Source organism: Centruroides vittatus, unplaced genomic scaffold (assembly GCF_030686945.1).
Source record: "Centruroides vittatus isolate TY-2023 unplaced genomic scaffold, ASM3068694v2 contig_502, whole genome shotgun sequence".
NCBI lineage: Eukaryota > Metazoa > Arthropoda > Arachnida > Scorpiones > Buthidae > Centruroides > Centruroides vittatus.
In genome coordinates this window covers 53,592-76,657 of record NW_027122289.1, presented here as the reverse complement: position 1 = coordinate 76,657, position 23,066 = coordinate 53,592, and the positions used below count along the sequence as shown (strand labels likewise).

The following is a 23,066-nucleotide window of genomic DNA, read 5'->3' as shown; positions in this document are numbered from 1 at the left end:
TTATTACCTAAAATCATTAGACTAATATAATAATGATATTTTGTGTTCAGATCCATAAATAAATACTGTTCAATCGATACAGCTGTATGATTCAAAAAATTACTTTTTTCTTAATTTTTCTCAATTTTATCTTTTATTATTCACGTTTTTTAAATTTGTTTATCCTTTCTTTTATTTTCTGTTATGTGAAAATTATAAATGAAAATCAAAAAAATAATTTATAGAAAGAAAATCATTTGATAATAATTTATTTAATACTTTTACATTTCATTATCTATCTGATTAATTAATATAATTAATCAAACTATTAAGATAACAAAATTTTTAAATTTAAATATTTCTAGTAAATATCAATAAAGAATGCAGGGACACAACTAGGCTGTCTGTCATCAGGGTCAGATTAAGATTTTGGCACACTTCTCTTGTTCCAAATGTTTGGTACATCTAAAACATGTGCCACCACTAGTCTACCTTCTCTTACACATCCTCTCCTCTCAGCATTCCTTTCCTGGTGTCTGTGGCATATGCCCACCTGCACTCTAGTTTTACCTCTGAAGAATGTGCTAAATTCATTAAATAATACCTACATAACGTACACAAAAGAGACAGAATTATAAACAAAAACAATATGTGATGAAAAATATTATAAATCTTACAAGTATATTACTTACAACATTTAAACATTACACTTAATTTTGAATGTTGTTTTTATAATATTGATGAACTTGTAGAAAATTATTTTTTCAGTTCATGTTTTATTTCATGACAATAAATTAAAATTTCTATAATTAATAATTTCATGAAAGTTAAGTAAACTACAAGATTAAATGACTAAGATTCTATATGCATACAGTATTAATTAAAATGGTTATTATGTGTCATAATTTTATTTTTATCTGTTACATAATATTTATTTTAAATCTGAGGAAATCTGAAAAGTAAGATTTAATAAAATGAATTTCATTCAAATCATTTACACTTTAATTCTTTTTCAGAAAAAATAATATAGATTTGAATAATTATTGGAATAAAAATCATCAAAATCAATATTATACTTAAAATTGTTTCTATTTAAAGTGACATAAATAATAAAGATTGATTTTTTTTTCTTTTTTTTAAATAATGAATGATACATAAATAGATGACTAAACAACTTTGAATTTAATTTTGGGTAAAAAATATTCTTAGTTGCATTTTTGGAGTGTCATTATTTCATAGAAAGATATTAAGAAAGACTATTATGTAATGTACAAGATATAAATTGAAAGATATATGATTTACAATAAACTTACTTCTGTGGTTTAGAAATATTTACGGTAAAACTAGTAACAACATACAAATATTAATGAAAATTCTTCGTAGCCACAAATGATTTTATTATTTTTACATTTTATTAATACTGTACATGAAATATCATTCATTTATTTTTAGAGTGAAAAAATATTTTCAAGCAATAACAATTACATTTAGAAAAGTTTTACTTCCTGAGAATTTCTATATTCAATAAAGAATTGCAAAATGTGTTGATTAATTCAAATATTGCATATAAAAATTTATCTTTTGATATTATTAAAATAAATTAAAAAAATAAATTATTAAGTACAGTAGACCCCCCTATAATGCAGTAGATAAGTTCCGTGTTATATGAATCCATGTTGTACAAGTCACTTAAATACATGAGCCAATCACAGTCCATGTGATTGTTCATGTGATTGGCTCATGTATTTAAGTGACTCGTACAACATTGATTCATATAACATGGAACTTATCTACCGTGTTATAGGGGGGTCTACTGTATTGTAAAAATTATTTGTAACATTTTTCTTTTTCCCCTTCTATACTATTTAGTTTTACAAATCAATATTATTGGAGTAACAACATTGATTTGTAACTCCATTCATCAATCTTGCTAAAATTAAGTGAAGATGTTCATTTTATAAGTGACTACATTACTTTTCTCAGATCAAATTATGCGATTTTTCATAACATGAATTGATATAAATGAATGCAGTGCACTCTTGCTAATCTAACTCTATTTAAACTGAATTAATTTTGTTTGTTTTCCCTAAATATTTCAGCAAAACACAAAAAGAAATCATAGTGATTTTACAAATTTCTCATGTTTTAAAAATAATCTATGTATAGATTTTAATGTAAATAAATATATCAAATACAATCACACATCATTTAACATCCATGATATTTCTTTTGAAATTGGATGTTGTATAAACATCATATTATATACCAACTTAACAAAATCGGGATACTCTATTATACAGTATTTGTACTGACTAAATTGCCAAGGCGCTATACATACAGTATTACTTAAAATGTTTATTATGTGATTATTCCTATGTGTTGTAAATTTTTATTCTTACAAATAAATTTTATTTAATTTAAATCTGGGGAAATCTGAAAAACTTTTGCAAGATTTTCTGGAAACTTTAAATTTTAGAATCTTGTAATGCTGGTTATACAGTAAACTTTATGCCTGACACTGCAATTTCTTTTCACACAACAGACATGAGATCGGTGTTTCGAAGTTTTTAACAAACTTTCTCCTATACCAACCACATTTTCCCATCAGATTAGGCCAACATCTCCAAGATATTCACAGTGATCAAAATTTCCTATTTTTCCATAATTTTATGGGATCATTCACATAGATGCATAAGATGTTATACAGAATGTAACTATATTTGTCTACAGGTATTTTTGATTTTTTTTCTCTATATATCAGGAGTGGCCGAATCTTGACATGATAAGAACCATAAATTGCCTATCAGAAATATGCAAGTGCTATTGAAACAGTATTTTATATTATATATGGTTAAAATACTATAGTTATCACTGTTTTGTAGTAAATATCACTGTTATGTTATTTTACTGGCATTTTATAATTGGCTAGGTAAACAAATATTTAACTTATTTGATTTTATGAACAAAGACTTAACTTTCAATTGACTGTTTAAAGTTAAGTTGCAAGTTTCATTTACAATCTGTATGTATGTCACTATATAATAGAAAACTTACAAAATATTACATACATGCAAGTAAAATGAATTAAGTCCATAGAAAGAAATTGTACAAGTATATGAGAGCTGCAGTTTGGTCAGTCTGGTTATATGTAATCCTATTAATTGCTTAATTTTTTATTGAAATAAAATTATATATAGGAATATTTGTAACACAATCCTATTATCTTAGTTTTATTAAGTTACCTGTTATTTTTATTTTTTCCAATATATTTATGCATAATATTTGTAAATTTAATGAAGTTTTTTTTTATCTTGCAGGTCCTACAACAGTATTATCAGAGGGACTTAAAAATATAATTAATGGAATGGTTAAACATCATGTTAAACGTATAACATGCTGTATATCAGGTAACTTTTTTATGTACTGTACATAAAATTGCTTATAAAATCTTAACCTTTCTAAGATTATGAATGTTTTTATAGAAATATAATTAATTTCCTCTCCAATTAAAGTATAAATGAGTCTAATATCAATAAAACTTTTTAAATATTAATAAATCACACTACAAATGCCAATACCAGCAAAAATATACCGTAAACTAACATTATCTTATGTATACAATGGAATGAAACAAGATATTTGAAGGAAAACTAATGTTTTCTTCTGTATATCTTATTCCATTCTGTATTCTTTCAGTTAAACCCAATGATGTCTGTTGTATAGAAAAGAAAACATTAGTATAAAGTAAATTTTTTTTTTGTTGGTTATTCATGTTTGCAGGGTAATTTATTTAAATATTAATTTCTAAAATTTACATTAAGTTCTGTTATTTATTATCTTTAATATTAAAGTAATAATTAAATAAAACTACCACACATTTTTTTTAACAAAATATTTTATTTTTTTGAAATAAAACAAACATATTTTTAAAACTTTCTTAGGAATAAACAATTGTAGTAATTTATAGATAAAAATAATAACTAAATCTTTGTTGATAGGAAAGACAATTATAGAAATGTTTGTTTTTTTAAATTGTTTTTTAAAATTTAGACTTTGCACTCAAACATTTCTATAATTGTCTTTCCTATCAACAAAGATTTAGTTTTTATTTTTATCCATAAATTACTACAATTGTTTATTTTTCAGGATTGTTTGTATTAATTTCATTAGAATTTCCAATAATATTTATCTAAAGTGTAAATGTAAAGTATTATAAAAATTTGATATAAAACAGTTTCACAATTGCCTCTTCTACTTTACTCTTCCTTCTTTTTTATTAATTGCTAATGATGTTAGGTCTACAATTTATTAAACTTTAAACTGATACATTTTTATTATTATTTTTTTTTAAAGTATTGTTCATTCAGTATTACACTCATGACTATTGTTTTCTTTTGCTGTAGATATTTATATGTGCTGTTAAGATTGAAGTTTTATATTTGTGTTTTCATTGGGTGAAATGGTTTTTGCACTTTGTTTCTGCTAAAATTATTGAAATTTCTTTTTGTTCAGTAAAACTTATATAATTAACTGTTTTTTATGTACAAGTCTTAGGTCTTTTCAGAATGTTTGAAGTTATTCTTAACTTATTATAAATTTTTGCTTTTCATAAGTAGCTGAGCCTAGTTCATTTATTTCAAATAAATGAATACATATGATTGCTTATAATATTTGTTATAAAAAATTTTACTTGCAAAAATAAATTAAATCTATTACACGCCTTTAAAGTATCAAATAATAAAGTATTCAAATATTATACACTTTTAATAGAGTATATCAAATATTACACGCCTTTAAAGTATCAAAAAATAAATTAAATCTATTACACGCCTTTAAAGTATCAAATAATAAAGTATTCAAATATCTTTTAATCGGTAACTGAAGAAGATCTCTAAAAGTGATCGAAAACGTTCTTATGAAAATTTAACAGTATGCTGGATACTTTAAAGGCTTGTAATAGATTTAATTTCTGATTTGTTTGTTCTAGTAAGCATTTCTTATTATGCAAAAATAAATTCTATTCTTTAGTTCCATTAAGTTTCCTATTAATCTACTAGAAATAAGATTCAATTTTTGGTAGATTTATATTTTATGAATAAATTGAAAAATATTGCTTATTTCGTCATTTTTATAATATTCAATTATTGTAGCTGTTATTAGTTATACAATTTTGTTCTAAAAAATTAAATCTAATTTTTTGCTTTTATAGTTTCATTACATGAAATGTGCAATATTTAAATTAATTTTCAAAAAATATGGATATTTAGTTATTTGATAGAAATATTTGCTTTAATAGAGTTTAAAACTTAAAACAAAAATTAAATTTGAGTGCTTTCGGTGTTTTGTCCATCTCCAGGAAATGCTTAGGCTATCGAACACCATTACTTTAATAACACGTTACAAATTACATTGTAAGGAAGCAGTTGATAACACATTACCATAGTAATGACGTTCTGTTTTCCAAACGTCTGAAGATGGATGATAGTCCAAAGCAATTAAATTTTTTTTTTTCTTTTTGAAGTGTTTATACTCCATTAAAGCAAATATTTCTATGATGTTTAAAATTTAAGGAGTTATTTGTATATTGAATAATTTATTGTTTTTATTAATTATTCCAGTCAATTCAAACAATATCTAGTTATTTTGTAGAATGTATGATTTCATTTATTAGCCTTAACATTTATAGTTTACATGTGATAAACTTGAATTAAGAATTGTAGCAAAGGTAGATGATGATATTAATTGACTTTTTGTCAATTATAATTATTTTTTTTATCTGAATCTTATAAAAATTAATTTTGTTTTTAAATCTATTTAAACATCCACTAAATATAGTAATTGTTATTTGCATCTAATAAATTATACTGTAACACAGGCGAATATTTCTAGTGCAAGTGATCCGACAGCTCAATGTCATTTCATTGCTGTAAATAGAATAAATGTTGTACAAAATCAATAAAAGTTGCTCTAGATAGAAACCCAAAAGTTTGATTATAAATTTTTGATTTTATGAATGATTTTACTTCCAGTGCTATAAGTTCCAACTATGTCATTTCAAATTGGAAATCAATGAGTTAAGTATATGTTAGGAAATATTCATTAATTTCATTACAGAAATTTGATAATCAAATTGAAAGGTCATTTTCTAAATAAAGAAACATTTAATAGGAATTTTATTAACAAAGTTTTAATAGGAATCTGAATTTTGTAATAATGGATATCAGCTCATTTGGACCTAATACTTTTAATAAAAAGAACCAATTTTTATGATAGAATATAATATAATTAGAAAATTTACAAAAAGTTTAAAAAAAAAAAAAGACAATATATTTAAATGTCTCTACATTTTGTCTTTTCTTCACACTTCAGGAAATAGTGGTCTCATGGTGGAGTCAATATTTATTTGGAGTGTTTTTGTCTGCATAATATGTAAATCTTTTCTTCCTGTAGTTCTAAATTATTTAATTAAAATTATAATTATTAAATTTATCAAGAGATGGCGCCTAATGCCTAACTCTAGTGCCAAATTGTCTTATAAATCATTAATATTATAGCCGTTTCTAGCTCGACAATATTTGGCATTGGTTGGTGTGTAACTTTATAATATATCGGGTTTAGTGATGATGTTTGTTTATAAAACATTATAAACTTTCTCATGCGCACTAAGCATACTATAATAGTCTTATAGTACTATAATAGGCTAATAGCATACTATAATAGTCTTTTTATGAATAAATTTGAAGTTTGTTGCATAATTTGTATAATTTTACAACAATCTTATATTCCTGACGCAAGCTCTTGCTTATTGACCAATTCGCTTAACAACGTAGTCGTCGGAATGGAACTTGGTCGTAAAGTGAGGAGTACCTGTAATAAAGAAAGGCCAACATAGTGCTCACAAGTTTATACCAAGGCTAGACAAGAAGCATATCATAGTAAAGGTAAATCATTATGCGTGCACAGAATTAAGTTTATATTAAAAAAAGCACAATTGCACAATTAAAAAAATATTTGATAAAATTGCCAGAACAATTAATATACACTTAGTAATTTTATAAGAAATTTCCAAGAAAAGACAATGTATTAAAATATCTTTAATTTGTTAAAGAGCAATGAAGAAAGGACAATCTCTTCATTGCCCTTTTGTCTTTATTGAAATAGACAAGAAGACTGTAAATAAAGTTTGACTCTTCCATGAATCCATTATTTCCCAAGGTGTGAAGAAAGGACAAAATGTAAAAACTTTTTCAAATGGATATCAGAGAAAGTGATTTTTTTAATTAATTATTATATTTATAAAATCCATAGCTTGACATTCAATTACAATAAAGAAAAATGAATGTGATTTGAAAATTCATAAATTCAATGAGATTGAAGGTAAGAGTTGAATAATTACTTCATTTCATTAGATTTTTATTTAATAAAATGAAACAATCATTCAATTCTTAATTCTGATTAATAACTCTAAATAATTCAGCCTTTGTCTAAAGGCTATTTTTTTTTTTATTAAAAGTACACTCCATGCAGTAGCATAGCTACATATTCAGCTCCCTGGAGCAAGTAGAATTGGTGCGTTTTTTCTGAGAACTTGCGAAATTTATTTTGAACATTTAATTTAAAAACATATCTAATTATGAGATTCAAGACATTTCAACAATGAGATATTCAATTTAATAAATAGAAATATAATAATAAAACAAAATATAATTCTTTAAGTATGGACCTAATAATATTTACTACATATAAACTAGTATATAAACTGTATTGACAAAATGTATGCAAGTTTAGTTTTATAACAAATACATAATAATACATAAAAAAACTTTAAGATTGACCAATTTGCAAACGAAAAAGTGAGAAAACAACAATGGCTGCATTCAGCAGACTCAACAGTTGTAACTGAGCAAATTGTTGGCTGTTATGTAGCAATCTGGATCTGCTGAACAATGAGTGATGATGTGTTGGAACAAAAAGGCTCATTGGTCAGTTTTAGGTAGCAGTAGGTCGCGTAAGTGAAAGATGCTACCAATGTGACATCAAAACACCAAACATGTTCCAAAAGAGTGCTACTGTAGAGGGTATTCAGCAGAAAAATACTCAACATACTGAAACTGTTGAGTCTACTGAATGCAGCTATTCACTTTCTCTAGATTAAGCTGACAAGCTATTGTCTTTTTCAATTGATATAGTAGCCAAAGCTAAGACAGCATTGTGACATGTTGCTTCTTAAATAAGTTTTGATTAATTTAGTTTTGAAAAACTTTATTCTGCTGTCATCACCAGTAAAGTTAAAAAATGAGGCATGATGCAATAATGTCAGAGAACTTACTTGAAGCTGAAGTGTGAATTAAAAGTAGTTCAGCAACTTCACTTATAGAAGTAATTTCTTTTACCTGAGTATAAAAACACATTTTAAATCAAAGCAGTTAAGGTCCAAAACTAGTCGAAATATTGGAGGGATATGCCAATTGTAAAAATTCTGAACCTTCCAGAATATTTTTATCAGATGATGTGACAAGATATGCAGGTGATAAGCACTTAAAAAGTGTACATAATTGTCGAATGGATTCAAATCTAATAGATCGTTGATTAATTATTAAATTCAAAAATTTTTTTACAAATGTTTTTACAAGTTTTTATTTCACCCCTTTCTAATTTGGTACCCTCGTGATTCGTGCACCTGGAGCAGTTTGCTCCAACTCCTTCATGGTAGTTATGCCTCTGATGCCATGTCATCAATATCCTGAGACTAAATTTCTGCTTTCAATGCTTTCAATGTCATTAATTAATAGATGTTTATGCCATTTAGTGCCAGAATGTTGCTGTTTTTTATTGTCTTTATCTCTACAATTTTAGAAGTTTTAATCTATTTAATATTTTAAAAAATAAATCTACTCATCTCCAGAATAAACAAACTAATTATTCAGACATAGTCATATGTAGTATGCAATTGAATTGCAACAGATAGAACTAAAAAGTAAAATAGAAAATATACTTAAAATACTTTCTATTTTGAAAAATGCCATACTAAAAAATAAAGAAAAAACAGTTATGATCTAGATACAGGATTATAACTTATAAAATTGAATGTTATATCAATTGTATAACCCTTCGTCATCTCACATTCAATCTATCCAAATTGCAAATGCAAAATTTATTTTGTCTTAAAATCTGATTAATTAATTAACTGTATTAATTTTATGTTCCATCCAAAAATATCATTTCTCAATTTTTTTTTATAGTCTGTTTGCTATAATTTTGTGCAATTTTCTGCAAGAAATAGTATGCAAAAATTCAGCACTCTCTTTTAACAGTTGTCTCTGGGACTAAATTTACAATAATTAACAGCTGTTCACAATTTTATTAGGACACTGCTGTTTGATTCTACAGTGAGATAGGTAAAATGGAGGGATACATTTTGTGGAGTATGGTGACGAGGTGGTCTCTTTCCTGTTTTATTTAATACATGAAGTTACAGTGAATGCACTATAGTTTTCAAAAAATTCTGCAGATAGGTTGAAAATGACAGTAAGGTTTTAATTTGTAATAAGCTGGCCAATTGGACCTGGTGATAAGGAATGTGCTGCAATAAAGTTATAGGCTCCTCAAATAGAGAAAATTACCCTATTTTGTGAATTAAGCGATTTCAATTAGGTCCACAATTGCTAAGGCCATCCATATCTGCCTAAAACTTTAAAATTGAAAGTCAGTGTAATTTTTCTTTTATCAAAATAAAAATAATAAAGTGAATTATTAAGAACATATTAAAATAAATATAAAAATTTCTAAATACAAGTTTGTTAGTCACTTGAGTTCAAAATTTAAAGTTTAAATATTTTGACTGTTTTAAAATTTCTGTATTGCTTGACATATTCTAATGATAAACATACATCTAATAGACACAATAACACTTGCAGAAAACAAAATAATCAATACAAATAGCAAAGTTTCAAATAAAATAAAAATAAAACAGCAATGAATGTATAGCACGATCATTATTTTAGCCTCTTATTTATGCATGCCACTAAAGATAAATTATAAACTTGTGAGCACTATGTTGGCCTTTCTTTATTACTAGATGTATTAAACCATCATTCGACACAAGATTGGCCTTCAAAAATCGCTTGATTTTTCAAAAAAAATGCATTTCAGACCTTAACTCCCAATCAGCTTTTTGTAATATAAATATTTATGAAACTGATACTACCACATTTATGAAATGTATAGTAAAATCACGACATTTGATAAAATACCGAAGACAAATCATTGATTACAGATCAAAGATCCAGATGTTTGCTTTTGTTTCGTAAGATTTCCTAGACAAGAAGCATATCATAGTATTTATTGGATATTAAGAAAATGCCTATATTCCGTCACAGGGGAGAAGACAGCCAAGATAATAGGAAGTCCAATGCATCGAGAGGGAATCTTACAAAATGAAAGAAAACACCTGGAACTTCGATCAGTAATCAATGATTTGTCATCAGTATTTTACCAAACATTGTGATTTTACTGTACATTTTATAAATGTGGTAGTATCATTTTTATAAATATTTATATTATAAAAAGCCGATTGGGACTTAAGATTTGAAATGTATTCTTTTTGAAAAATAAAGTGATTTTTGAAGGCTGATCTTTCGTCGAATGATGGTGTAATAAGTCTAGTAATAAAGAAAGGCCAACGTAGTGCTCACAAGTTTATACCAAGGCTAGACAAGAAGTGTATCATAGTAAAGGTAAATCGTTATGCATGCACTGAATTAAGTTTATATTAAAAAAAGGAATAAAGGATTATTTTTATTCCTTTCAGATAAAAATATAAACTTTATATTCTCCTAAACAAAATTTGTAAGATTATCTATTGTCTCTCTCTCTCTCTTCAAATGTTCTCCTCACTCCAAATTGTATACCTCTGGTAAATGTTTGATATTGCTGAGCAAAGTGAATAAAGAGATTTTTATGGAATTAGTTTTTGATAATTCTTTCCTAAAAAATATAGTCTAACACTTTGTTTTACTCGTTGTTTTTAATCAAAGCATAAAATATTAAAGAAACAATCTATATCAAATTTACCGCACTTGAAATATTTTTGATAACTTTTTCTGATACATAATATTAGATTAATAAATTAATTAAATGTGTACATTTTTGTTAAGTTCTAACCTATCAAAACATTTAAAATTTTATTGTAGCTTTCTTGTTTTGGGAGCGATCAAAAGTACCAGAGATGTACATTCCAGTGACCGAAGACCATGAACGAATGCTAAATGTACTTAAGGCTAGTGACAGAGAATGGGTAGCCCTTTTTCCGCCACATATAACAAGTAAGAAAATCTCCTATTCTCTTATTTAAAAATATATTTTAATCATTAATTTCCAAAACTATAATATAATCTATGTGTACAATAGCTTATATTGATACATTCCGGTATGCATCAGTCTCAACTACAACCATTTCACTGGGAAACAGTTTAATAAGCTTTTACCAGAACATCTGGCAACTAAACAAGATGATTGAAACAAATGTGCTATGTCCGCATTTGCACGTTTATTTTATCAAAATAGCTTTGGGTTAATACGAATGAGTAGTAAAATTGGTGTTAATAATATAACCACGGAGGCAGCTTTGTTGCTTTGTCAGTGTTTGCTGTATCCACAGCCTGACAAGTGCTATGCACACCGATTGTTACGCCGATGAAATCATTGGTGAATTTTGGAACACATTTTAGTACATTGTGGTTCATCAACTATCGATGCATATTGGAATGTCCCGAATGTGTTTGCTTGTTGCTTGATGCTTGTTTGAGATGTTGTAGGCATGCATTGAACATACACTATCGAAATACACATGCCATTTTCATTGTATATTTCAAATGCGCCATTTGAAAATGTATACATAATTATTTAAAATTACAGAGATTTGCATATTGATATATTTCTGTAAATTTGTAACACACGGTGTGGTGCATAACTGCTTTCAGATTGTTAAGTTGATTTCTGTTTGAATTAGATTTGCTAACTGATTTCATAGGTACGGCTCAATCCACAGTAAGGTCTTCCAGACAGATGAGAAAAAACAATAAAGTTACTCAAAAAATAGAACAAGTTATGTTAGAGCTTATTTAAAGAGTAGAAGCCACATTTATAGGGCTATTTAATCAAAATAATAGATTTTTGGTATTATTTTGGTACAAATTTGTCAGAAATCAATAATGATGTAAATGTATCATCTATTATTATAATATATTGCTAATGTTCACTTTGTCTTTCCAATTTAAGATTTTATAAATAGTAAATTCCAAAACTTGAATAAATGCTTTTTGTTTTAATAGGCGAGCCAAGCAACCAACCCTACACCCTGAAGAACGACAAGCCTTATGGAAGAATGATTTCAAAGTATGACCTGGCAGAGATCATGGTAAAGTGCCTCACTGACGAGGAACGCATAGGACACACCATAGGAATGGGATACGAACCCAAAAGTTAAAGGCAGCACTTTTATATTTACAAACGTATCTGGTTCGACTTTGCATTTACATTTATATTTCTGTAACTGTTAACCTATCCTATAAGCAAATGTATTCATAAAAATTGAGAAAGCCCAGATTATAGAAAATATATATCACTAGAATTTAACGATATGATATTCACGAAAAGTTACTCTTGAATGTAAATTGAACATTTATAAACAAGAAATGCATATTCTAAAATATGCAAAAACAATTATTTTATATAAATATTTTGAATATATTGTTTACTAATTGTTGTTGAGAACAAAAATTTACATAAAATATATTTTTATGTACAAAAATATGATATCCTTATCATCTTCATAACAAGATGTATATTGTTACACGAGAAGCTACTCGAAAAAATATCCATTACTCGGCAGTCTAGAGAAATTCTTGGAAAAAATCCGACAGCTACTTAGAGAAACGGCAAAATTTTGTACGACGATATTATAAATATAGGGTCCAAAAGTTTGAATATATAAAATTGCCGTTTAAATTTTATTCGGGATCAAAATGATAGTTACTAGTTATGCAGTATTATATATAAGCTTTGCAAACATTTATTATTGTTATATAGTAATTAGTGTAAATAGGATGGCCCAAAAGTTAATTAACCATTGTTAAACACTAAATAAAAATTAATTAATGGAAGTGACTAAAAGAATATGATTAATTCAGTTTTTTTTTTTTTTTTTTATCAAGCGTTTCCACTGATGTTTTAAACTCTGTTTACTCTTCATATTCACAAATACACACAAATGTTTTGTGTTCAGGTATATTTGTGAATATGAAGAGTAAGGGCCACCCCAATATATGAAAGCTAGCAGGTCGAGCATCTTCGAGTAATCTGCTTGCTTTTTTGTCGGTGCCAAATTGCACCGACAGCTTTTGATCTATCATGATTGGAAAATTTTAAGTTTTTGGATTTTGTATTTTTATAAACATACCAGTAAAGATTTGTATATTGACCAATTGTTAGACGATCATGACAGATGTCACAGTTTTTTCTGTATGAAATAAAAGACGTGCTTTTGTGCTGTTGTTGCAACAACATGAAATTTTTATTACTTTAAGGACAATCGACAGAAATTTGTCATAGTTTCTGCTTCACAAACTCTCAGAATTTGTATTACATAAAAATTTCACCCACCCGTCCACATTCGTTCCTATTTATTTTGAATATTTCATGTCGGGTTAACAGAAAATGAAGTTTAGTTTGGTTTTGGCAAATTGGAATCGAGAAACGGAATCCATCCATGCATCGCCTTTTAAAATTTTTTGTTTCAGAGATGATTTATATGAAAAATTAATGCATCCTAATTAAATTATCTATTTGTAAATTTAAATTTTGAAAAAATTTGAATCCGTGCCAGAAATAGCAAACGGACCTGCACACAAAACAGATTTTAAACTCGTTAATTCGAAAGGTAAGTCGTGTTTTGTATACCACACATTACACACCACCGAGAATTTCAAAAATCATATTTTGGAGTCACAGAACTACAAAATGCCACTCGTCGGAGCTCGGTGGCCACTGCGGATTAAGTTCTAAAACAGCATCATGCACCAGCTGGCCGCACATTGCGAGAAATCTGGATTCAAATTCAATTTGGACTTGCGTACTACAAAGCATTTTCAAAATCACAGTTCGGAGCCACAGAACTGCAAAATGCTACTCATTTCAAAGCTCAACACCCGAGAGTCGAGTTCCAAAACGACGTGCCAGCCAGCCAGACACGGAAAGGGATTCCGGACTCGAATTTTCACGGATCAAAAGCGTGCCACGTGCCATTTCCATTCTTTCGCACTTGGGCCCGTCATATTGAACTTCCAAACCAAAGGTTTTCCTGTAACAGCACTAACAGAAGACACTGGCAACCATATTTATTTCAAGCATTTAATGTAAACAGTTTACATAACAACATACACATCAATATATATAATAATTATTATTATTATCTCAAATTTTGAATTTGTATGCCAAATATATTTCTCTTCTATACATATATATATATATAATATTTTTTGTTTTTTTAAACTTTTTTACAACAACTTTATATATATAATTTTTTTATGAAAATCATTGCAAAAAACACTTCACTTTTGTTGTTTTTTTAATTAATTCCCCATTTGATTATAAACTTTTCATTTATAAGAACGAGTGTGCAAGATGCCAATTAAGCAATATATAATTTTATTGCGTCATCAACAACTCTATAATATATATATGTATATATATTTTGCACCGTTGCCTCGAACAAACCTGCAACAACTAATGGTCGATTATTATTTACATTTATCGTCTACTATATATATATATAATTAATTCCCTCCTTAGCTAATTAAAAAATTTATTGCTATATATATATATATATATATATATATTTATACCTTTTAATTATAATTAATTGGTACCGAGGAAGAAAAATAATTAAAAAATAAACAATTCTAAACGAAACGATACCGACATCTAACGGCGTTTATTAGTACGACTCGCTAAACTCGTAAATGTCGAGTTAGTACACTCTAATTGGTCGAGACGGCCGATTAGGTATCACGTGACATCACTACCAAGTTAGCGTCGATCGGAGTAGCTCCGTTAAATGAGCAAATAAAAATCTCGTAATTAATTAATTACTTAATTAATTGTCTTCGGATTCGTCGATGAAGTTCGATCTGCTGCTCGATGTGTTTCTGTAGGCGTTCTCTGCTTTTATTCTTTATCGCCCAATGATCCCTAAGACGACGGTTTGCCTTTAAAAAAATTGAAAATATGGATGAGTGACGTGACGTCATTAGTGGCGCGCGATTTTTACTAATTAATTGCGTCGTCGATTTTATCGCGTTGTAAATGACATCACTAATTAACACGAGACGATCACGTAGCGGTTCCATGTTATTAATCGCGATTAACTGCGTGATTACGATAGCCGATATATTTTTTTTACTTTATTTATCAGGTCGAGATTTTTTTTAAGAACAAAACGTATCGAAGTTTTAAATCGCGCGCCGTTATTAAGCGCCAAATAATTTAAACGAGCATTTTAATTGGTTTTTACATAGTTTCGGGACGTCAAACGTCGACGTTATTCGCCCAAATCACGAACACGATTTACGGCATTTTCTTCCCGACGTCTTCGATGACGTCATGTAAACGGAAACGTCGCCCGTCTTACGTCACACTAGCAAATTTAACGCAATCGAACTTTTAACTCTCCTACTTATCGCTCTCGTTTATCGAATATTAATTATAAATACGCCTCGGATGTCATTTCCGCCAAAGAATCGCCACCAGACGACAGCCCGTCCTTCCGTCACGTGACGCGGCCAACATCCGGGATAGCGAAAGGACGAACGGGAGCCGCCATTTTACCCGTCGAGTGGTAAGATGTCGTTGCTACGAAGCCTAAACGCCAGCCGAGCCCTTCTCAGGGCCTCGTCGAGCCTTCAGTCGCGCGGATACGCCAGCGGTCAGATGTCTTTCACCTTCGGATCGCCGTACGAAGTCTACTACAACAAATCGAGTGTGAAACAAGTGGACGTCCCTTCGTACAGCGGTAGCTTCGGCATACTCCCCAACCACGTACCCTGCTTGGCCGTGCTCAAACCGGGAGTGGTGACGGTGTTCGAGGAGGACGGAGCCACCAAAAAGTACTTCGTCAGCAGCGGTTCGATCACCATCAACGACGACTCGTCGGTCCAAGTGCTGGCCGAAGAAGCGGTGCCGTTGGATAGACTCGACCCTCAAGCGTGCAGGGAAGGCCTTTCCAAGGCACAACAGGAACTTAGCACCGCGACTAGTGAGGAAGCTAAAGCGGAAGCGCAAATATCGCTAGAAGTTCACGAAGCTTTAGTCAAAGCCGTCGAGTAAAAAATGAAGTAAAAAAAATTGTAGATCATGGTTTAGTACTAATAAATTAGTTTGTATCACGTGATCGGTGTTCGAAACTACTTAAATAATTGTCGTGTGTGTGTGTGTGTGTGTATTTAAAAATCGCTTATCGCAAGCGATTGTCGCTAGACAGTTGGATATAAATACGTATCTATCGCTTAGATATTGACGAATGGATAAAAGGTAAAACGTTTTTTTTCCACCTCCACTCTCTTCTATAAAAATTCGTTGAGTTTTATAAGTCGATAAACCGTAAATTGTTAACTCTTGTTAATAAAATTACGACAATTGCTATAAATCTGTGCTTGTTCTGTAGCATTTTTTTTTTTAACGTATAGAGTTGCGAATTCGGTGGCGGCCTCTCTCGACGATAAATGACAACGATCGCTTCCGAAAATAATAATAATAATAATAAATTTTATGACGCGATTGACTCCTTTGTAACAATGCATTTATTTCTAATTTAAGTTATTAATTTTAGTTTTAAAACGGTAAGATGATATCTTTCCGAAGATGTTCTTTTAAAAAAAATACACGGATCCGCTCCGATAGTACTTGATTCGAATGCTCTAGAATGAATTTTCGAACACTTAACATTAGTCGCTGTTAATATTTAAAGTTTTGTATATGTTTTATAACTGGAAAGTTTGCGGTAGAATTTTACTAAAGTGCTTCTTCTAAAAGTTCTAAAACTTTAAATATAATAATAATAATAATAATTGAATAGCCTTTGAACGTAAAAGTAATTGACTCCGATAATCGCAGTCGAATGGCGAGCATTTACGAACGCACCAATGAGTAGCCGAAATCTTGTTTTTAGTCGACTATATCAGCTAATATATTCCATGCAATATATAAAAAGCATTGATTTTAACGAAATTTTAAACTAGAAAAGCTATTTTGACTTCCAAAAGTTAAAAAAAATAATAATTTACGTGCAACGAACGGAGCATTTGGAACACAAACCACGCCGTTCGGAAATTACCACGGAATTTCATGCAAATACAAAACGTGTCATGCGTACAAAACTTTATATTCGAAAAAGTATCGAATAAATGTATTTTATTAATAAAGAAATCGATCGATATACGAGACGAACCTTTTCCGTTATGTCTTCCAAATCAATTAATTCCTTCTCTAAATCTTCGGATGGCGCCATAGTCGAGGCGACGTTATTCTTCGATGGACGGCGCCAACTTTTTGATGTCGGTTTATCGATTCCTGATTGCGATACGTGTATATAAAATAATATATTAATACATTCAGCATTCAATTAAATATATATAAATAAATCTGGCAACATGACACGTATATATGACATCACTTTTCAATTTTTATTTGTAAATCTATGTAGGGGACGTCAATCTAAATGAACCTAATACGAACCTGGTAGCATTAAACGGCGGGGTGAACGTGAATAAGTGCCGATTTTTCCCTTTTCGCGTACTAGTATGACGTCGTTGGATTTCGTGTTTTTTCTCGCATTGTTCTTCACCTTCGTCTGTATCGATTTATTCCATTTGGGTTCACTATTTTCCGGGTTGGAGGACTGAATGATTTGATTTTTATGGACTTTTGATTTCGGTTTTTTCCGTCTTTCGTTCTTTCCATTTATCTGTTGTCTCGAATTCTGAAATAAAAATTTGAAAAAGAAAAGAGCGTAAACTTAAATTTTTAAAATGGAATTTAATGAAGCGTGTGACTTACATTAAAACCGTGCCAATTTTTTTTTTGAATTTTTTAAAAACTAATGTGGCAAAATTTATTGACGTAATCTTGTCTTAATGGTAATAGATACAACTCATTTTACAGGTTTAAATTCGCTTAAATGCTAATAATTTTGTTTGAAACTCGATTTCTAAAGAGTAAAATAGATAAAAGTGGTAATTTTATTCATTCAAACTTTAATATTGAAAGTGGGGTGATTGATATACATAATTAATTTAATTTTGTAAATATTAACCCTCACTTATTTAATCCGCTTCCCTTAATACTTATTAAAGCCGATTTCTTTTTAATTTTATCGAATTTACTCGGAAAAAAATGAAGTAAAATTCCATTTTCATCATCGAATTTAGAATATCGAACGGAAAATCTCTCACGGATAAGATAATTGTGTTTTATATGATAATAGTGAATATTCAGAAACACTGGCTATTTTCCAGCATCATTTCTAGTCTAGAAAAGAAAATGATAGCAAAATTACGCAACACTTTCAAAATAATATTTATATAAAACATTACGCTATACATTTTATTTTTGACCTAATTTCGGCTGAAACCTTGGCCTTACTTGGTTTTTATTCAATATTTTATAAACAAAATAATAATGCTTTTAGACGTCGTGTACAACTTCGATATAATGCAATTTATAAGACGATAAATTTTAATAAACTGCTTGAAATTTTACCTGCTTTCTTCTGTACTTCTTACTGTCTTCTTCTTTTGGATTCTCCACTCCTTTACACGTCATGGTCGAATTTTCGCAAAGTTTCTCTTTAAGAAAAAAGTCAATATCGTTGTTATGAAACCATAAATAATAAGAAAAATATAGGGCAAATCGTTAATACATGGCGCCTCCTCATACATTATCTTTGACATTAAATTATGTTTTACACATATAATATTGTTCCATTTATGTAATTAATATAATAAATCAGCATACCATCACTTTTATTAACGATAAATTATATTTAATGTCGTCTAACCGGATTAAATTATATTTTATAACGCAGCCGAAGTGGCAGGTTAAACTATTCATTCTATACACACACTTATCTATTATTAACTGTAAACTATCCTTTATTTTGTGGAATAATTTATAATTAATACTGTGTAATAAATACGATTCGGAAAAATTTGTTATAAGAATAAAATATAATACAGCTATTTTTAAATGAATTGTAAAACTTACTTAACATATCACCGAGTTTTGCCTCGGCGCCATATTTCTCTGCTAACTGAATAACCGTTTCTAATAGTTTTTCTTCTTTGGAGGATTTGTTTGTATCGGTTTTTCTATTTTTTCTTCCTTTCTTATTCGATAAATCACTTCTGGACGGCGGAGTGGTAGTTTCTTTCCAATCTTTGGCGATTGAAGGAAGAAATTGTGTTAGAAATGCGCTTTCGACTTCGGTTGACGAGCGATGAGTGGGATCGACTGGCATCGATGAGGGATAGAACACCAATTTACCATAAACTACTTCGGGTGAGGTATCTTCGTCCGAGATGCTATCTCTTTGCGAACGTATCAGCGAATCTTTCTTCCTCTTCACCATCTTCTCTTCGTACTCCTCGGATGATGCATCATCCGTTTTCGGCAAGTACGACTGATCGATATTTGCTCTCGGAAATTGCCGTAACAATTGGTTAAGTTGTAGTTCTAAAGTTGTTTCCTTATTCAAAGAAGAAAAACGAATAAAGTAAACGTTTTTAAATCAATAATCAATTTTAAAACGTGTTAACCTAAAAATTAAAACACGTGAAAACACGTAACAATTGTAGCAGACGAATTTTTTTTAAAATTCGTCTGCTACAATCTGCATGTAAAGTAATTATTATTATTATTATTATTATTATTTACATAAATAAAAACACAAAAATAAACAAGTTTAATTAGTTTCTAAAATGTTTTAATAATGACTAAATTCAAACAAAACTTCGTTCCGAAAGATGGCGTGGTTTGCGTGGTGTCATACAACCAACAAAACGCCCCCGCAGAAAAAGTTATTAACTTAATGAAAAATTCGTTTAAAATTAAATTTAAAATACATATATTTTTCTCTTTATATTATTTTATTAAAATCATATTTCCCCGATAATCTAATTAATTTAAGTGCCTCATTTAAAACCCAATTTGCCGTTTTAACTGTAAATTTGATGATGTAGAAGTTAATTGCGTGATTAATTATTATTTAATCGAATTAAGAGGAGAAACGAGGGTGAATTATGCTACTTAATGCATCATTTTATCGCTAATTAATTAATGATACGTACTTTTCTAACGTCATCTGCATGATTCACTTGTTGATTAATGTGTCTTGAGGAAACTGTTAACACAAGTAAAAAAAATTTTATAAAACGTTATTACTCATTTAAATAACGCGTATTAAATTATTAAAATTAATTCATAAAAAATATATATCATAATAAATTTCTCATACTGAAAGGGGAAGAAAAAACAAAAATTTATCTTCGCCATCTGTCAACACGGAACAGAACTAATTCTATTAGCAAAATTTGACAAAAAAAAAACAAAAAACTTTTGTTTAAATAAAAATAAAAATAAAGTAAAATGATATTATTTATTTATATTCATTTATAAATACTTTAAAAATGATTTAGAAGCATTTTGTTGACTTGGATGTCGTCTACCTCCGCTTATCGAACTGGACAGAAATGGCGCCGGTTTGTCGGACAATCAGACGAAATGGTGGGTCACATGACCATTGACAAAACACCAAAAAGAACTTTATTCGATGAAGTAGACGGTATCAGTGTCAAAGTGTTTTATTTATAATAAATTAAACAAGTAATTTCACTTCAAACTTTAAAGATTCCTTTTTTTAAAAAAAAAATTTCAAACGACCGTGTTCGTTTATACGTCATTAATGACATCACATTACGTACGGTCAGTGACGTGATTGCACGTAATAATAATGATAATAGTAAATCATATTAATATTTAGTAATGCTAATATAGTAACAACATCAGCGACATCTCGTTTATGCGTGTATATAATTTTTTTTTTTTCTAATTTTAAAATTATTCCGAGTAATTTATAAGACAAATTTACACAATAATCTACTCGAAAAGATGACAAATTACGATAGACGTAGAAGTTTAAACTGCTTAATCAACGTATCGGAGTGTAGAAAACATTTTTGTAACTACATCCTTAAAAATCATCCTGTTACCATGACAATAATCTGGCAGTCGGCCATATTTTCCCGCCTTCAAATTTTATATTTTTGGTAACGGTTTTTCTGTTCGTATATTTTGACGTAAATTACCACGTCCTCAGCGCGTCACGTGACCCCAGAGGCTATCATCCTCGGGTCAGGTGACCTTGTTCCATTTTTCGCGAATTTTTGCGTGAAACTGTGTATTTTCTCTCTCCTTTTCTCTTTTTCTCTCGTCGCACCTACCGAACGAAATAATTAAAAAATCCTCAACAAAACTAACTCGAAGAATTTTAAAGAAATATATGTATGTATGTATGTATTTCTGAAGAAGGGGGTGAAAGAAAAGTTTAAAAATCTTTCGAACCTGTCTTATACACAAACAATTTGAAACTTAATTTTTTAAATAATTACTTTTACCAGTGTATAAAAATATCAGAAAAAAATAGAGAATTTAAAGTATTTATTTAACATTTTAAACGCTTTTTTTCGGTACAGAACGAGAGAATTTATAGTAAAAAATACTCTAAAAGTAACTTTTTAGCAGTAAATTTCTAAGTTTTGCTGTTTAATGGACTTATAGTAACGTTAGTAACCTTCACTGCATGACACGAATGTCACGCAACGAAGCTTTACCTTCGACAGAATCACAAAGAGTAGGAAGAGGAGGAGGAGGAGAAAGAGAAAGAAGAGGAAGAAAAAGTTTATAATAGAAAAATATTCATACAAATTACTCCATTATATTATATATATAGTCTTTTTTATTATTTATTTGATATTTTATAGTGTTTATTTTTAAAAAATTTGACTTACCAAATTTATAAAACATCATCCACGTGAATAAAATAATAACAAGTTTCATCTTTTCACTTCTCAGATCCGTCACATCAACACAACATCCTCGTGCGATATCCCTCCTCCGCTTCTTCTGACGTCACCGGATGTTAAACATACATGCGCATTCCTTAACCAATCGTAAGTTGATTGTTGTGAGATTTAAAAATTTAAAATTTGATTCTAGTTATTAATAATAATAATAATTTTTTCGTATATTCTTCGCTGTTTAAAACAGAATAAAAAAATAAATAAATATTTTAAAATTTATTTAAATAAAAATTTAAAACATTTAGCGTTTTATTGAAATTTTAAACATTTTAAAATGTTTTTTTTCTTTCTTTCTTTCTTTTCGTGAAGAAAATAAGTTTTTAATTCGAAAATATATTTTTTTAAATAAAAAAATAAAGTAGAAAATTATTTAAATATAAAAAATCCATAAAAGTTATATTTAAAAGTTTTATATTTATTTAATTATGCGAAAATTTTTGAAATAAACTGCAATTTTCCGTGCTGCCATCTGTTATTAATGCGGGTAATTAATTGTATTCTAAAATTAGTCATGTTAATTAATTTAATATTTAAAAATAAACTTAAATAAATAATCGTATGTAAAAACGAATATATTTTTAAACGTTATAAATATTTAAATTCATTACCGTTACAGAATATAATAAAACTATGATACTCGCTTAAAGTTTGGCAGTTAATTTAAAATTTAAAATTTTGAATTCCGTCTGCCTATTGGTTGTTGTACAATTTTCGAATTTATATCTTTTTATTGGTTACTTTTATGCACATGTATTTTTCTATTGGTTGATTAAATATAGATTAATTTAAATCCAGGTTTAAATCAACCAATAGGTAAATATTAATTCTTTTTACTCGTTTCTATTGGCTCTTTCAATTAAATTCTTTTAAAACATTAAATTTAGTTTAAAATAATTT

General features: G+C 28.7%; 3 protein-coding genes across 4 annotated transcripts in view; 2 read left to right on the top strand and 1 right to left on the bottom strand.

The window, feature by feature from the left end:
* Positions 1 to 13,549, top strand: part of LOC136978293 (flavin reductase (NADPH)) — a 29,153-nt gene extending 15,604 nt beyond the window's left edge. Inside the window, exons 3-5 of the mRNA XM_067273995.1 lie at positions 3,297 to 3,386; positions 11,172 to 11,303; positions 12,312 to 13,549. Of these exons, the coding sequence (XP_067130096.1) occupies positions 3,297 to 3,386; positions 11,172 to 11,303; positions 12,312 to 12,466 (377 nt within the window). The 3' untranslated portion in view covers positions 12,467 to 13,549. The remainder of the gene's footprint in view (positions 1 to 3,296; positions 3,387 to 11,171; positions 11,304 to 12,311) is intronic.
* Positions 13,550 to 14,952: 1,403 nt separating this feature from the next.
* On the bottom strand, positions 14,953 to 22,834 carry LOC136978288 (cylicin-1-like). Of its 2 annotated transcripts, XM_067273989.1 has the most exons (9): positions 22,778 to 22,834; positions 22,098 to 22,343; positions 20,379 to 20,431; positions 19,576 to 19,777; positions 19,297 to 19,467; positions 18,793 to 18,878; positions 17,770 to 18,013; positions 17,483 to 17,604; positions 14,953 to 15,245 (listed from the first exon to the last, which is right to left on the bottom strand). In XM_067273989.1, exons 2-9 carry the CDS (start codon positions 22,144 to 22,146, stop codon positions 15,126 to 15,128), a joined length of 1,047 nt encoding a protein of 348 aa, XP_067130090.1. In that variant the 5' UTR covers positions 22,147 to 22,343; positions 22,778 to 22,834; the 3' UTR covers positions 14,953 to 15,125. The 2 variants fall into 2 exon arrangements, with proteins under 2 accessions (XP_067130090.1, XP_067130089.1); XM_067273988.1 differs by having other exon boundaries at positions 19,297 to 19,777; positions 22,778 to 22,833.
* On the top strand, positions 15,732 to 16,426 carry ATPsyndelta (ATP synthase, delta subunit). Its single transcript, XM_067274007.1, has one exon. The coding sequence runs from the start codon at positions 15,880 to 15,882 to the stop codon at positions 16,360 to 16,362; it is 483 nt and encodes a 160-aa protein (XP_067130108.1). The 5' UTR covers positions 15,732 to 15,879; the 3' UTR covers positions 16,363 to 16,426.
* Positions 22,835 to 23,066: the final 232 nt, after the last annotated feature.

Bases quoted from the DNA above. Each gene is read 5' to 3' on its own strand.
- ATPsyndelta (XM_067274007.1), top strand. From the start codon at position 15,880: ATGTCGTTGCTACGAAGCCTAAACGCCAGCCGAGCCCTTCTCAGGGCC.
- LOC136978288 (XM_067273988.1), bottom strand. From the start codon at position 22,146: ATGAAACTTGTTATTATTTTATTCACGTGGATGATGTTTTATAAATTT. The intron at 19,778-20,378 runs GTACGTATCATT...TCTTTGAATAAG, and splicing joins ATGCAGATGACGTTAGAAAA to GAAACAACTTTAGAACTACA. The intron at 17,605-17,769 runs GTTCGTATTAGG...TATCGCAATCAG, and splicing joins CCGCCGTTTAATGCTACCAG to GAATCGATAAACCGACATCA.